The sequence below is a fragment of the Sus scrofa genome, chromosome 12, assembly GCF_054392235.1.
Source record: "Sus scrofa isolate SSC_HxYL_T2T_F1_AM1 chromosome 12, Sscrofa_HxYL_maternal_Yorkshire_Landrace_v2.0, whole genome shotgun sequence".
Lineage (NCBI taxonomy): Eukaryota > Metazoa > Chordata > Mammalia > Artiodactyla > Suidae > Sus > Sus scrofa.
The window spans coordinates 11,814,597-11,829,537 of NC_139394.1; the positions used below are offsets into that span (position 1 = coordinate 11,814,597).

A 14,941-nucleotide genomic window follows, 5' to 3' on the forward strand; every position below is an offset into this window, starting at 1 on the left:
TGCGGCCCTAAAAAGAAGAAGAAGAAAAAAAAATCTTTCGCCTCTACCCTTTGGGAGCAAATTTGAATTTTTTGGCAAATGGATTTCTTGAAGGCAGAGGATACTCAATTTGGCAAGTTAGGCAGGAAGGCGAGGTAAGTCATTTCACATCGGGTTGCAATTTGGTTTCTTGTCAGAATTAGAATCTGGCTGGTAAGGCAGTCCCCACAGAGGGGTGACGAAAATGTTCAGAGGGATGCCAGCATCCCTGGCTGTTAATGATTCAGGTGACTTTTTTCCTTCTTTTTCCATACAAAAAAGTAGGTAGGGCTTCTGACAGAAATGAATATAATATAATTGAATAAACAAAAAGAATTCAGACAAAGTAGAGCCCTCAGAATACGGGCAACCCTAAACCCCTCCCTTGCTTCTTAGCCGGCAAACAAGAATAAGGCAGACATTTACCAACTGCCTGGGCGAAGAGGAAGATGTGAGAGACTTTCCTCCACTGGCTCCTCCTACAGAGGACCTTCCCTGACGGTACTGTTGTGCATCCTTATGAAAATCACAGCTGGGTCAGGATGGTCCAGCTGATGGCTTTCTGTCACACCCTCCCCTGCAAGGTGAGAGCATAACGCCCGAGCCAATCTTCACGTCGGGGCCCAAGCCACACTGCCCGAGCATGCAGCTTTCATTCTGAACCTACCTGGACAGGATAAAATCTGAAACATTGAGAGAGAAGAGAGGGTAGATCATACAGCCTTGACACAGTCCCCTCAAAGAACAAAAGCGCAAGAAAAAAAAAAAAAAAAAAAGATCCTCTCAATAGATGCAGAAAAAGATTTGACAAAATCCAACTCTCTGTCGTGATATAAACACTCAACAGACCCGGAACAGAAAGGAACTTCATCAACCTGATAAAAAGGAGCTGTGAGAAACCCACAGCTACCATCAGCCTTGGTAATGAAAGACTGAACGCTTTCTCCCTAAGATCAAGAGCAAGACGAGAAGGGCTGCTGTCACCATTTCTCCCCAACATCATGCTGGAGGTTCCCGCCAGAGACATCACTCAAGAACCAGACACAAAGGGCATCCAGACTGGAAGGAAAAAGTAAGACCACCTCTATTTGTAGAAGAAATGATCTTACAGGGAGCAAGGCAAATGGACACAACTCTCCAGCTGAAAAGCAGAGACTATCACACTGAATGACAAAGCAAGACTCTGTTCTATGCTGTCTACAAGATCGCATTTAAATATGAAACCAGTTGTGTTAAAAGTAAAGGGAAGAAAATACATACATCATAGAAACAGGAAGCATAGGACTGGAGTGGCGTCTCTGTAATATTAGACAAAATACACTTTAAGGCATGGAGTACCAAGATAAGAAGGGGTGTTTCTTAAGAATAAAGAGTCGATTTTTAAGGAAGACAAAACGAATGGGAAATACAGACAATCCACATCCTAAATGGAGATTCTTGACCCTCTCGCTCAATAATTGATAGAATAACTAGACAAAGAGTCCAGAAGAATACAGGTGATCTGTACAACCATCAGCCACCTTCACTGACCTGAAATGTATGGAATAGGATACACAAGAACTGCAAAATACACACTTGCTTCACTTCCGCATGGTAGGTTCACCAACACAGACCACCTGCAAGGCCATAAAGTCGGTCTCGGTAAATTTCAAAAGACTGAAAACTTCCAGAATATATTTTCTGACCGTAGCAAAATTGAATTAGAAATTACAAAGAGAACTAGGAGGTCCCCCAAACGTTGGACATTAAGCAACAAATCTGTAAATAACCTATAGGTCCAGGAAGAAATTAGACAAGATATTAGAAAATACTACCAACTAGATAATGAAAATAAAACAGAGAATGTGTGAGATGCAGATAAAGTAATGCCTAAAGAGAAAACTGAGACTACAAATGTTCACATTGGAACATCAAAGGTTAAAATTCATTATCTAAAAGTCCTCTTTAGGGAACTAGTATAAGGAGAGTAAACTGAAGTAAGTAAAGAAGGAAAAATAGAAATAAAAGCAGAAATCAGGACAGGAAATAATAGCGGAAATCAACAGAGATAAAATTTGGTTGATTAAGAAGATGAATCAAAAGGATAGTGAGGGAATAGTATGAGCAATTTTAGGCCAATAGATTTTGACAACTCAGATGCAATGGAGAAATTATTTTTAAAAATGCAATGTATCGAAGCTGATACGAGAAGAAATAAAAAAAACCAGAATAGCCCTAAACCTAGTAAAGAAATTAAATTTATGACCAAGAACTTTTCCATCAAGAAACCTCCAGGCCCAAATGGCTTCATAGAGGAATTCAATCCAACAGGGAAGAAATCATCTCAGCCCCTTCCAGGAAACACGGGAGAAGGCAACACTTCTCAACTAACTCCATAGGTCAGCAAAGCCCTCATACCAGACCCTGACACAGACACTGCAAGAAAGGAATATCATAGACACAACCTCGGCAAATCCAAGCCAGCAACGTACAAAAATAAGAATACATTACAACTAAATGGAGTTTATCCAGAAATGTAAAGTTAGGAGTTTCCTGGTGGTGTAGCGATTAGCCCTCAAGCGTTTTCACCGCTGTGGCCCGGGTTCAATCGCTGGTCTGAGAGCTGAGATCCCACTTTAAGCCACTGCACGCAGCAGCCAAAAACCAAAAAACCCAGACATGTCAAGTTGACTTAATATTTGAAAACCCATAGGTGTAATTCACAGCATTAAGAGGATCCGTAAGCAAGTATATATACGTTTATAAAAACTCATCAAATCATGCACTGTAGATCTGCCTTTTACTGTGTGTAGAGGTTCCCTTAGTTACTTTTTTAAAAATAGAAAAACAGTAAGACCACTTCATTCTAGGCCACACACCAAAACAGACTAGTTGTCTTTTAAGGCTACTCCGAGTTGATGACCCCCCAAATCGCATCTTTATCATGGATAGACACATACGTCTTTTTCTAATCTAATGTAGCAGATGTCAATTCATCTCACTTACCGAAAAGCAGTTTTAAGAAATTAAGATGCAAGGAGTTCCTGTGGTGGCGCAACGTCTCTGCTGCACCGGAATGCAGGTGTGATCCCTGGTCCCAGGGAACAGGGTTTAAAGGATCTGGTGTTGCCATAACTCTGGCATAAGTTGCAGCTGCAAATCAGGTCTGATCCCTGGTCTGGGAACTCCATATGCTGCCAGGGGGCAGTCAAAAAAAAAAAAAAAGAAAGAAATTAGGATGCGGATTTTTTCAAGGACAAGTGTGCGGGGAGGGAGGAAGCAGAAACATCCAGGCCTCATCCTTTTTCATCCTGTTCAGCTTTCATCCCCTCTGTTGCAATTTCCCGTCTCCCCTTGCTAACTCTCCTGGGAGTTTGTTGACTCCTCCGAAGAACGGACCTCCGCTGGGTATCATCATCCCTATCGGATTGTGATCATTTTGAACAGTCCTATGACTTCACAGTAATGTTTAGGATCCCAGTGCTATATGGTGCCAGGGGCTTTCTGGCAGGGTTATGACTTCTGAAATTAACTCAGCCTGGAGAAACCATACCTCTTAGATAGTGTAATAGAAAGGCTGTAATCTAGACACTTTCCATCTGAAAGCATACCAAATATCTGACTGGTTTGCATGTTAGGTTTGGGAGAATCAAAGAGTCTTGTGGCATTTTTAATATCCCTCAAGTTATGAGCTCAAAGAGCTTGTTTTGTTTTTCTGCCACATTTTCTTTGGGGTCACTTATTCATGCTCAGGGAAAATAATTGCTGTTCTTCATTCTATAATTCTTTGGAAAGCTCTAATGTTAAATAACTGAATCAAATTGGAATCCACCTCAGGTCCCAGATTTTGGTGGTGGTGGTGGTGGTGGTGGTGGTGGGTTTGGGGAAGTGGGTGTTTTCCAGTCATTATAAAAAAGGCTTAGGGTTCCCACAAGGTACAAGATTCTGTGCCAAGCACATCGAGACACCAAAGATTAAAGAGCATACAGGACTGTGAGTTTAGAGAGCTCAAAACTACTAGAAAAGGAGTTCCACTGTGGCGCAGGGGGTTAAGGATCCTGCAAAGTGACTGCAGCGGCTCGGATCACTGCTGATAAATGGCACGGGTTTGATCCCTGGCCCAGGAACTTCCCCAGGCTTTGGGCGTGGCCACAAAGAAAAATAAGGACAACCAGAAGAAACCAAACATGTCCTTAAAAAACTGGTATAGACGGCGGCATGTGCTGAATGTCGCATTCTCCATATGCCCCTCAGCTGAGAAGACGAAGCATTCCAGGATCCAGGTGGCCTTGAAAGCCGAGAGGGATTTTAATCTGGACACCGAGGAAGAGGGCTGCTGCTCTTGGAGAGCTAAGACTAGAAAAGCAGAGGGACCCAGGACGGAGGGAGTCTGAATTCAGCTGGAAGCAGGGAGCCCACTGGAAGATTTTCAGAAGCATCCTGACTCTGATCATGTTTCTAAAATATACATTTAAGCCAGTCACAGGGTGAGCCAAGAAGGAGAGAGACTTCGGTTTGCTAAACAGACCTCTCGCATCTATTTTCTGAAACAATCTATTGTCAAGTAAATGACACTTGCAAGTATCTCTGAACTTCCATTTAATGTTCAGCCAAACTGGCATTGAAAGCACAACAACGAGCTGAAACATTCTTCCTGTGAAAAGGGCTGTAAATGTGCTGGTCTCGCTCTGAGCTTTTGCTGGAAATCCAGGCGGGCTCTGAGCTTGCTGGAAATCCAGGCAGAAAGACCTTGTGTGCGTATTTGCGGGTGCAGAGGGCCTGCCGGGCCCTCGGGTGCTGAGCCCTTCTGCTGGGCTAGGGTTTGGGGGTGGCACCATCAGAGATGCTGAGAGGAGAAGGAGAACAGCCCACTGTCATTCCTGGAGGCCTGGGTGAGAGTCCAGGGGCGCGGGGCAGGGGAGGGGTGCTCATGAACTCACCAGTGACATAGAAGGCCTTGTACCGCTCCAGGCGCACTGTCTCAAGGGCTCCATCCTCTCCGGCCGCCCCACTGTTGGGGTGAAACAGCACCTGAGAAAGGGTGACAGGGCCTACGAGTAAGGAAATCTTGCTAGACTTGTGGTTGCCAAGGGGGAGGGGGAGAGGGGAGGGAGAGGGATGCACAGGGAGTCTGGGGTGAGTAGATGCAAGCTATTCCATGTAGAATGGCTAAGCAATGAGGTCCTGCTGTACAGCACAGGGAACTCGATCCAATCCCTCGTAACAGAACATGATGGAAGAGACTGTGCGGAAAAGAATGTCTGTGTATGTGTGACTGGGTCACTTTGCTGTACAGCAGGAACTGACAGAACTCTGTCATTCAACTATAATTTAAACAATTAACAAAACAAAACAAAACACAAAAAAACTCTGCTAGGTGCTCCCTGGACAGCATTCCTTTCTTTGTCATGGTCCCTGCTCCCCATTGTTGTGGCTCTGCACATGGGAGGAAAAAGAAATTTCCAGATTCAAAGCAAGGTGTAGACAGGATTGTGTCTGTTGTTATAGCCCAAAGACAAAGGAGGGCAAGGAGTGGTGTGCCATACACCTGCGGACCTGCTGGTTGGCTGGGGAAGAATGGGGTCTTTGTATATACTTGCTGGTTGGTTGGGGGCATATAGGGGTGGGGTAAGGCGTGGGCCCAAGAGCTCTTCCAGAGGGGGCGGGGGAGACGTAGGCCAAGTTGATCAAAGGGGAGGAGGTGAGAAGCGGGGCGCCTACCTTTCCTAGTAGCGGGGGTAGGAAGGAGTGGGCCAAGTTGCCCTTGGGCGGGAGGGAAGGTCCTTATAGGACCATTGTAACAATTACAGTGAGACAAGTGGGATGAAAAGGGTCTGATAATGCTTCTCTCCCCGGGAGGCTTTTTGAGTTCCATCTCCCTGGAGAAGCCTTGAAGTCCCACCCCCATCACACCCCCAAACCCACCCCCAGCCCCCCAGCCCAGCCCCCAAACACCAACAGACACTGGCCTGGGTCCACAATCAGCCAAATGCAGGGAGTCTGTGTGAAGCAGCCCTTTGGCTAGTAAATTAATCCGAGTGGGTTACGGCTCTGCCTGAATTCCTAGGCTCAGGACTAGCCATGGAATCTGCGGGGTCCGGTGCAAAGTGAGGGGAGAAACCGAATCCAAAAATTAAGAATTTCAAGCACATGTGCTTTAACACAAGCGCAGGGTCCTTCTCCGTGGGAGACCCTCGGTGACTGCAGAGGTCACTCGCCCAGGAGGTCGCCCTGCCTGAGCCCCACCTCTCAGATTCAAGAAGTGGCCTGGGAACATGCATCTTTTAGAAATATTCCCAGGGCGTCTGATGCAAAGGGGAGGGGATCGTCAGACCTCCTGGACAAAAGGCTTCTGCACCCTCCAATCGACTTTTTGCCTCTCACGTGAGCAAAGCTGGCATAAAAGGCATCCCTGAGAGGATGGCTCAGCATGACTGGTCCAGAACTGCGCTCAGCCTTCCCTCGGGACGCAGGTCGCCTTTGACGCGATCCTGCTGCACTCAGACTGTGAGAAAACCTTCTTCACCAGGGATGGAAGAATCGTCCTGCCACACGGTTAACCTAGGGCAAGGTTGGGTAGAAAACAAATGACTAGCATCCTCAGTAAGCTGGTGGATTGAGGCTGGAAGCGTGAGACCAGCCCTGGTATGAATCATGACCGATATATATCGCTGGAAAGGCGCTTATGTGATTCAAAGTTTCCATGGAGCTTTAAAAAAAAAAAAAATGAGAAACATCTGTTGCAGCAGTAAACAGCTGTCCCCCCAAGTTTCCCGGCTCTGAAAGGATGCCAGTGAGGGTGGGGCTCCTCCCACACCTGCTGCTTCCGTGCTCTCGTGACAATCCTGCAAGTACACCCCCACCCCACCCCCAGTGTGATGGCAGCAGGCTTCTTCCAAACAGGAAAAGAAGTCGCAACTCAAAACCCTCACTTCTTCCAACCCTGCAGGAAGCCAAGCCTCTCACCGCAGGAGGCTGTTTTGTTTCCTTCTGGAAAGGGCAGGAAGTGGGAGACTTGGAAAAATCTATTGTCAACTGATCTATGATGTCCTCAGACACCCAGAAGATGGGAGTCAAGGTCCGCCGGTTCCAATCACGGACGTTATTTGAGTTTCAGTAACAGAAAATCCATAAGGGTGGGCTGCCACGTTCAGGATATTTATCCAGCGTTACCAGGCACCACTTCCGAAATCCAAGAGGAAGCGAAGTGGCTCACTCTCAGAAGCGTGGATGGACTTTGGAAAACTTGTATATGCCTTTCTTTCCCCTTTGGGCAGACTGACTATGGCATTCTTGTTTATATCAACATAGGAAGGAGGTTGGTGAATTTACACATGAATCACAGCTGAAGACATTTCCTCTCCAGAGGACACTCGCTCCAAATTTCAAAGATAACTTTATCTTCTGCAAACATGTTGCATCTTCTCAGTGGTCTTTCTCACCTGTTGGCTTTGTTTTGTTTTGTTTTGCTTCAAGCAGGGGGCGTCTCTTTGCGTTAGGCTGGTGTTGATGCAGCTTCCCCAGAAGCAGGGGTCTCTGACCCCAGCAGGTGGGAGCTCACGGCTCCAGTTCTCCAAAAGTGGTCAGCCACTGGCCACCACTCCGGACAGCATCTTTCACCACTAGGGGCCTCCCTTCTCCCTAAGAGAAGTGATCCGTGTTCCAGAGACTAAGCCCCAGCCTCTGTTTCCTCAAAGTACCACCTCCAGGGACTTACCGAGCATTGTAAGACCCATGTAGCCCCAGACTGGTTTGGGCTGGATGGATGCAGAGCCATTAAGGAAGCCTTTCCTTGGCTGACAATTTTCAGACTTGGCCATGGCAACCTGGGGCTGAGAGAGGACTTGACATTACAATCTCCGCCTTCTTCTGGGAGCCAGACAAGCACAAAGTAGGATACTTGGTGCCAAGCTGTGTGCCCTCCCCCGCCCGGCTCCCCTGTCCCTCCCTGCGGTATCTCTCACTGCTCGAGGTTGGCAGCAGAAGGCCAAGCAGATGCAGGAACTTGCAGCATGGTGTCTGCGGCTACTGGTTTTGAATGTCGCAGACCCCACAGCTGTAGCTGCCCACGAAGGGGGTGGTGAGAAGATTATTCAGCAGGAAACCCAGTAGCCCATTATTTGCTTGTAAACCTCTCCCAATGGGGCCTGGGGTGGGGGCGGTGAGGCTTTGCCAGAGGGTACCCGGGGCCCAGGTTGCTTTAGCTCTTCCACTTTCCGTGACTCATTTGCAAAAGAGGGAAGAACCCCGTTGCTGAGATGTATTTGCATATTGTTCTGAGATGACGATCGAGGAGTTACTTGGAGTTTCTTGAAACTGGAATGGTTTTCTAAACCCACCCTTGTTAGAATGTCACGAGCCCCGGATGTCGCCAAGAGTGAACACACGAGTTGTGTTTATTAAAGACTTACGTGTGCGTATGTATGTATACACACATGTATGGGTGTGTGTGTCTGTTATCACTCATATTTTTACCCCCTGGCCCCCCTTCATCAAATTCGATTTCCTCTCGTCTCTTTTGGGGCTGACCAGAAAAGACCAAGGGCAAATTCAGGGCCACTGGCAACCTATGCCCGCCTCTCGAGCATCTTCATTTGCATGACAGGGGTCTAGCACTCTCCAAGGCTGGACACGGCCACAGGTGCCAGCACCCAGGCGCTTTCTCTCTTGAAGATCTCGTCGGCAGCTTCTGGCAGGTGGTAAGCACGGCTGTTTCCTTCTGGGCCACGGGGTGTGGTTAGGGAGCGAATCCGCCCGAGGCCAGCTGCATCACCACCCATCATCCATCCCCACAAAAACCCCAAACGGCCTTGTGGCTTCTCTCTGGTTCTCGTACCCAGTTCCCGGGCCCAACCCCATCGGGGCCTAGACCAGTAACTGTTAAGCCCCAAAGCAGGGGCCTCCAGGCGTCTGCAGAAAGCGGCAACTTGAGAAAGAGAGCGAGCCTTCTCGCCTCGGAAAGCGGAAGTTCCGCGCCAAGGAGCTGGCTTCCACCGGGGGCCGGACAACGTCAAGGAGACCGCAGTCCCCGAAGCCCTTCCTGGTGACCCCAATTATTCTATTAGCAGCCGTGTCATAAACACTCGGGAGCACCTCTCCGCTGACGTCCTCAGTCACCCCCCAGGGTCACATACTGCACACTCGCAGCCCAGGGGCGGAAACCACCTTCCTGCTTGGCTGGGGTGCGGGAGCAGGGCTCTGCCTGGAGGGGTCCGCAGCTCGGAGGGGGTCCGAGAGGCCGGGAGAAGCAGTCCTTCTCGGGGGGCCACCCCGGGCATCGTCTGACCACCCCTAGAGCCTCCGAGGGGGCCCACTCTGCACCCGTGTGCCAGCTGCCGGGAAGGGCAGCTCCAGGAACTGCCACCGTCCGTTTGACTCACTTCCCTGTGACCCCCGGTAAAGCCAGAAATAGACCCTTTGATGTGTGGGTCCCTAACTGAGAAGCCGGGCTCACCGGGCCTTCCAGAGGGGGTTCCGGGTTCCGCAGGCCTCCTTCCCTCCTCCCACTTCCTCTTCCTTTTGGCAAAAGTAAAACACACAGAGAGACAGGGAAAGGCCATCAGGCCCGACCCTTCCTGGCTGCCGCTGCCACCGAAGGCTTCAGAGCACACGGAAGCAGGGGACACTGGGGGCTGGAGAGCCGTGCGTGTGCTCAGCCCTCTAGGAGCCAGGAAAAGTCAAGGGCAAGAGGTCTTTCATTCATTCATCCTTCATGCATTCATTCATTCAATGTGAGCTTATTGCATGCCGGCTGGATGCCAGACACTGTGTCACCTGTACTGAGAATTCCACGGCGAGAACCCTGCCCTCGGAAGCTTTCCATTCTGACGGGGGAGCCCCACCATACACAACCCACAAGCCCTGGTCACGCACCGCATCCAACAAAAATGTGCCATGTGCCTGTATCCTGTCAGAAAATTAATTCGTGGTGAGAAAAAAAAAAAAAATCATTCGTCACAGGGAATAAGCACCAATGCACGGCCACCCTAAGCCAGACTATTACATATAAATCTGGATTGAGGAGTTCCCGTTGGGGCTCAGTGGGATAAGAACCTGACATAGCAACCATGAGGATGCAGGTTCGACCCCTGGCCCCGCTCAGTAGGTTAAGGATCCTGTGTTGCTGTGGCTGTGGTGTAGGCTGGTAGCTGCAGCTTCAATTCGACCCCTAGCCCAGGAACTTCCATATGCTGCAGCTGTGGCCATAGAAAAGGGGGGGGGGGGGAATCTGGGTTGAGCCAGGGGATTAATTAGGGAAGAAAGGGGGGGGAGTGGAAAGAGGGGTTCATCTCAAAGGAGTCACTCCTCGGGGGTTGTCAAAATGCATCTTCGGCAGCACGTATATCTCCTGAGGATGGTTCTGTTTGCACAAAGGCAGGCAGGCCCCAATGAGAGGCGACAGGCCAACCTCCTGAAAAGCCCACGTAGGACACATACCTTCTCTGCTTACCCTGTGCCCAGCTGGCGCCCCGCCAAACAGCACCTCAGAGGCATCCAGACCGTCAAAGTGTCGGTCCCCGGGCAAGCTGGCCCCGGCCAGGGCCACCACGGTGGGGAAGATGTCCAGCACGCTGCAGGAAGACCAGGACAGCATCAGCCCCCACCCTTCCCAGGCTCTCTCTCGCTGGCTGTGCTGTGGTCAAGAGCCGCCTGGACCAGCCCGGACCGAGCACCGTCAGCCCCCTGTGGGGTTCCCCCTCCCCGGGGCCTGCCTGCCTTCCGCAGGTCCCAGTTGGATGTCTGCTCCTCCAAGAGGCAGAATGGTGCCGTGGTGTTGCCTGCATTCACGTCCCAGCTCTCACCACCTGTCCGGTTCCTCAAACGCCTCAGGTTTCTGGTCTCTGAGTTCCCATGGTGGCTCAACTGGTTAAGAACCTGACTCATATGCACGAGGATGCAGGCTTGATTCCCGGAGCCTTGCTCAGTGGGTTAAAGATCCTGCGTTACTGCAAGCTGGGACACAGGTTGCAGATGAGGCTGGGATCCTGTGTTGCTGTGGCTGTGGCATTGCTGGGGAGTTGCTGTGGCTGTGGCGTTCAAGACTGCATCGCTGCCAATGCCACAGCTACAATTCCAATTCGACCCCTAGGCTGGAAACTTTCATATGCCACAGATGTGGCCCTAAAAAGAAAAAGAAAAGACGTTTTCTGGTCTCTAAAATGGGCGTGATAATAATAGAGTCCACTATTAGCGTGATCAAAAAGTGCCTACTGGATGTCTGTATTATAATTACCCACAGGGGCACCCCTGCAGACCTAAGAACTCAGGGGTTCTACCTGGCACCAACCAGGCCACTGCCACCCGCCGAGAGGGAACACTATGTGACGGGTGCCTGCAAGAGAACATTCACTTTGATGTTCCTTCCCTGGGTCTCTGGGTCACAAATACCTCGTCTTTGTTTAGAATGCCATTGTGTGTGAAACATTCCAGCCTCTTTTGCTTAGCTCTTTCACTCCCATTACAAAATAAGTACGTGTCCCCAGTGAGAAGAAATGATAACATCCAGAAATCCAAAGGAGCAGCCAGCACACAAACAGTCCCTCACCCAAAGGCAGCCACCGTGAACATTTCGGTGAATTTTGTTAATTTGATTTTCGTTTGAAGTCATGTGGTACAATTTTGACTCCGCTCTAAGGCCCATCTCCCGCCAGCCCACTGTGCTCACGTTAGGGAAAAACTCTTCAGCAGGAACAGACCGGCTGCCCCTTCCACCCGAGCTGTGCACCTGCGAGCCAGGCCCGCTGAGTCAGTGGGACCGGATGGAGCCCGGAGGGCAAGGGCAGCGTGAAGCTGGACTTCCCCAGGAAGGAGGGGCCACCTGAGGCTGGGCACAGTGGCAAACTTCAGACTTGTGCAGGGGGAAGGTCTCCAGGTCTACATCTGAGTCTGGGGAGGGTGGCATCACCACATCATCTTTCTCTTTAAATCTTTTTTTGTGGGTTTTTTGTTTTGTTTTGTTTTGTTTTGTTTTTGGCTGCACCCAAGGCATGTGGAAGTTCCCAGGTCAGGGAGCAAATTCGAGCCACAGCAGCAACCTGAGCCACTGCAGTGACAACGCCAGATCCTTAACCCGCTGTGCCATCAGGGAACTCAAAGCCTTACTTTTCAAGAGGAGCTACAGAAAGGACCCCTCCCCTCTGCCAGCCTCTTCTCCTCCTGTCCAGGACTCTGCCTACAACCCCAGGAGGACTCTCTCCTTTGACTATGATGCAGGGTGTTTCTGGTTCGCCTTTAGCTTTCACAATCCACGTAGCTGGCGGCTTATCTCTAGAGATACACATTCCAGGAGCTGACATCCCACATGCATGCAAAGTCAAGAAGTGCTCAGTAGGCACTTGCAGAGGACAGAACGGTCCAGAAACCTGTCCAGAGTCCAAGGTTCCTGCCTCAGAGCGGGCAGCACAGAGGACTGCAATGCAGTCTGAAAAGGCCAGGGCGGAAGGGGCTGCTGCTCTTTGTTGGAACTTTCTCTAAATGATGTCTCTAAGAGAGGTCGGCCTCACAGGTGGGTCAGATGAGTGAGCCAGAAAGACGGGATCCGAGTTCAGTGTTCAGAAAGCGTGGTCTACTTTCTTTCTCCATCTTCTTTCCGCCCCACCCCCTCCCTCACGTGAGGCGGAGCATCCGAATCCTGCTGCACTGATTCGAATCTTCACGGAATCCTATTACCCCAGAATGAAGCCAGATCCTCAGAGGGAGGATCCAGAGCTCAGAGGAAAGCTCCAGTCCCCGAGAAAAGCATCCCTCTCCATGACACGCCAACCGAGCCCTGAAGCTACCAAGAGGTCCCTCTTCATGGAAAGGAGGAAGCCAAGCTCCCCCCAGCACCACCAAGGGTGGGAGATCCTCTGGGCACACAGAGCCCCAGGGCTGCCCACCCACCCCCCCAACCCCCGGCGCCAACTTGGAAAAAGCATCGGTCCTGCAAAGCCCACCAAGGTGGCCCCCAGCCACTGCAAACCCTACCTAGGAAACAGGTCCTGGGAGTCTCTGAAACCTTGGGGAAAGGGACCAAAAAAAAAAAAAAAAAACCAACCTCAAACCTAATTTTCAAGTTTCCACAATTACTATGATTCTCAGGGAGGAAGGCTTTAGGGAGACACTTTCTAACCTTCATGAAACCTTGGTTCCGTTGCCTTTGCGGTCGCTTCCTCCATATGAAACACTCAAAACTGTATTTTACAACTGTGTTGACATCAAGAGTAGCTAACTACCATTTCCTTCAACCTAAAAGAGTGTGGTTGTTTTTCGCCCGGCTTTAAAAGCAAATTTAAATTTCACGTGCCCCGGCGCTGTGCCTCTCTGCTCTATCGGAAAGTGGGCCCTGGCTTCTGGGAACCAGGCAGGGCAGTCAAGAGCTAACTCACGCAAGGGGGGAGACTGAGGCTGCTTTGTGCCATGACACAGAAGGCAGCGCTGGGACTCAGCATTTATTTGCAGGTCCTGGGGCCCACGTGAAAAGATTTTCATCTTTTTCTCATTTGGCTTCGGCCAGCCCCAGGCGCTGAAGGTCGGTTCAGAGGAAGTGCGCACATTTGTGTTTCCATCCAAGGAATTGCCAGAGGAACCTGGCTGCGTTGACTGGGTGATGGCGAGGAGGATGGCGGGGGGAGCGGGAAGCTGGGCTGGAAGGGGAGCGGCTCCCGGCGGAACAGCCGGAACCGCGGGACACGTGCAGACGGGAACCGAGGTGCTTGCTGGCCTGTCCTGGGGTGGAGGGTGGGGGTGGAAGGAAGGGTGTCTCCTAGACGCTGGGGACACTATATCTGGGAAATGGCGGGTGTGACCTGAAGGCAGGAAGTTAGGGGGTGAGGAGGGATGGGGGTGCACGCGGTGGGCGCGTTTCTGTCCTGTGTCTGGAGTGAGGGAGGGAGAGCAGAGCATCCCCCAGACCTGGAAGGGTGGGAGTGGTCCCTAAGACAGGGGAGGATCGGGGGGGGGGGGCACATCTTTTTTGGCATTTAGTTGTGCGTTTCTTCCTGCGTTATAATTGGCTCTCCACTCTCGTCATCCCTGGGGAAAGCTGGGGTTAGGGAGGCGGCCCTCCCTCCAGGCCCCCTTCAGGTCCCTGTTGGAATCCAGCACCATCTTTAAGGAGCACAGGGTGGGGGGCAGTGCGCATGTCCATTGCAGAGCAGAGCGCGCTAGGAGGGAGGGTGGGCGTGAGACCACCTCCCCGTCTCCCTCCACAGCCCACTGCCAGGCACAGGCGGTGTGTGAAAGGGGATGTGTGGCCAGGCCCTGCCCCGGCAGCATGACACCTAGGCAGATGACCCCGACGCGACGTCATCTCCTTGCAGCTCCTATTTCCAGGACTCAGTTCGGAGCCTCAAGACCGCACAGAACCAGCCGAATCCCCCTCCGCATGACTGCCTGCCTTTTGGATGCGGGAAGAGAGTCACGAGCTTCCCCCGGGGGATCATCCGCTCTCCCGGCTAAACAGACCTCTGTTTTTCAAATGAGTGATTTCAAGCCCTGTCTACCCTTCTAGTGGCTATAGACTTGCCCTGGGCTCTCCAAGAGAGGGGTCCTCTGTCCTGAACAGAGATGGGGCCTCCTGGCTCAGATGCAGAGCAGACCCTGCAACTTTTTGTCCATGACTAAGACAAATTGCATGGTATGAGAGCCGTGCTTGTCAGCCAGAATAAAGACTGTCCTCCCTGAGCTGCGCCGAGTCATTCTGGTTGTCACTCCTGGGACTGGGGGAGCTACTGGCATCTAGTGGGTGAAGGCCACGGATGCTGCTAGACATCTGACCGTGCGCAGGACAGCCCCCCAGCACAAAGACCATCCGGCCCAAAATGTCAACAGTGCCAAGTCGAGATACCCCCCTGGAGGGTTTCCAGGTCAAACCACCGGGCCTCTTTCACGGGTACTGCCAAGCCCTGCCCTCCTGGAGGGTCCTCAGAAGCCTTCTGTCTGCTGTGCCCGTTGTTCCATGCCC

The 14,941-nt window shown here is 51.0% G+C and overlaps 1 protein-coding gene across 15 annotated transcripts in view; it reads right to left on the minus strand.

The window, feature by feature from the left end:
* ARSG (arylsulfatase G) overlaps positions 1–14,941 on the minus strand; it is a 129,636-nt gene that overhangs the window by 2,448 nt on the left and 112,247 nt on the right. For 8 of the 15 annotated variants that reach the window (XR_014820886.1, XR_014820887.1, XM_021066718.2 and 5 more), the window contains 2 exons: positions 10,448–10,568; positions 4,938–5,028 (listed from right to left, as the gene is read on the minus strand). Coding sequence is in view for 12 of the 15 variants with exons in the window: in XM_021066718.2 (XP_020922377.1) it covers positions 4,938–5,028; positions 10,448–10,568 (212 nt within the window). In the remaining 3 variants the exon portion in view is untranslated. Of the gene's footprint in view, positions 1–4,579; positions 4,844–4,937; positions 5,029–10,434; positions 10,569–14,941 lie in introns of those variants that run through there. The other 7 variants (XR_014820888.1, XM_013989908.3, XM_084983881.1 and 4 more) reach the window with 2 other exon arrangements.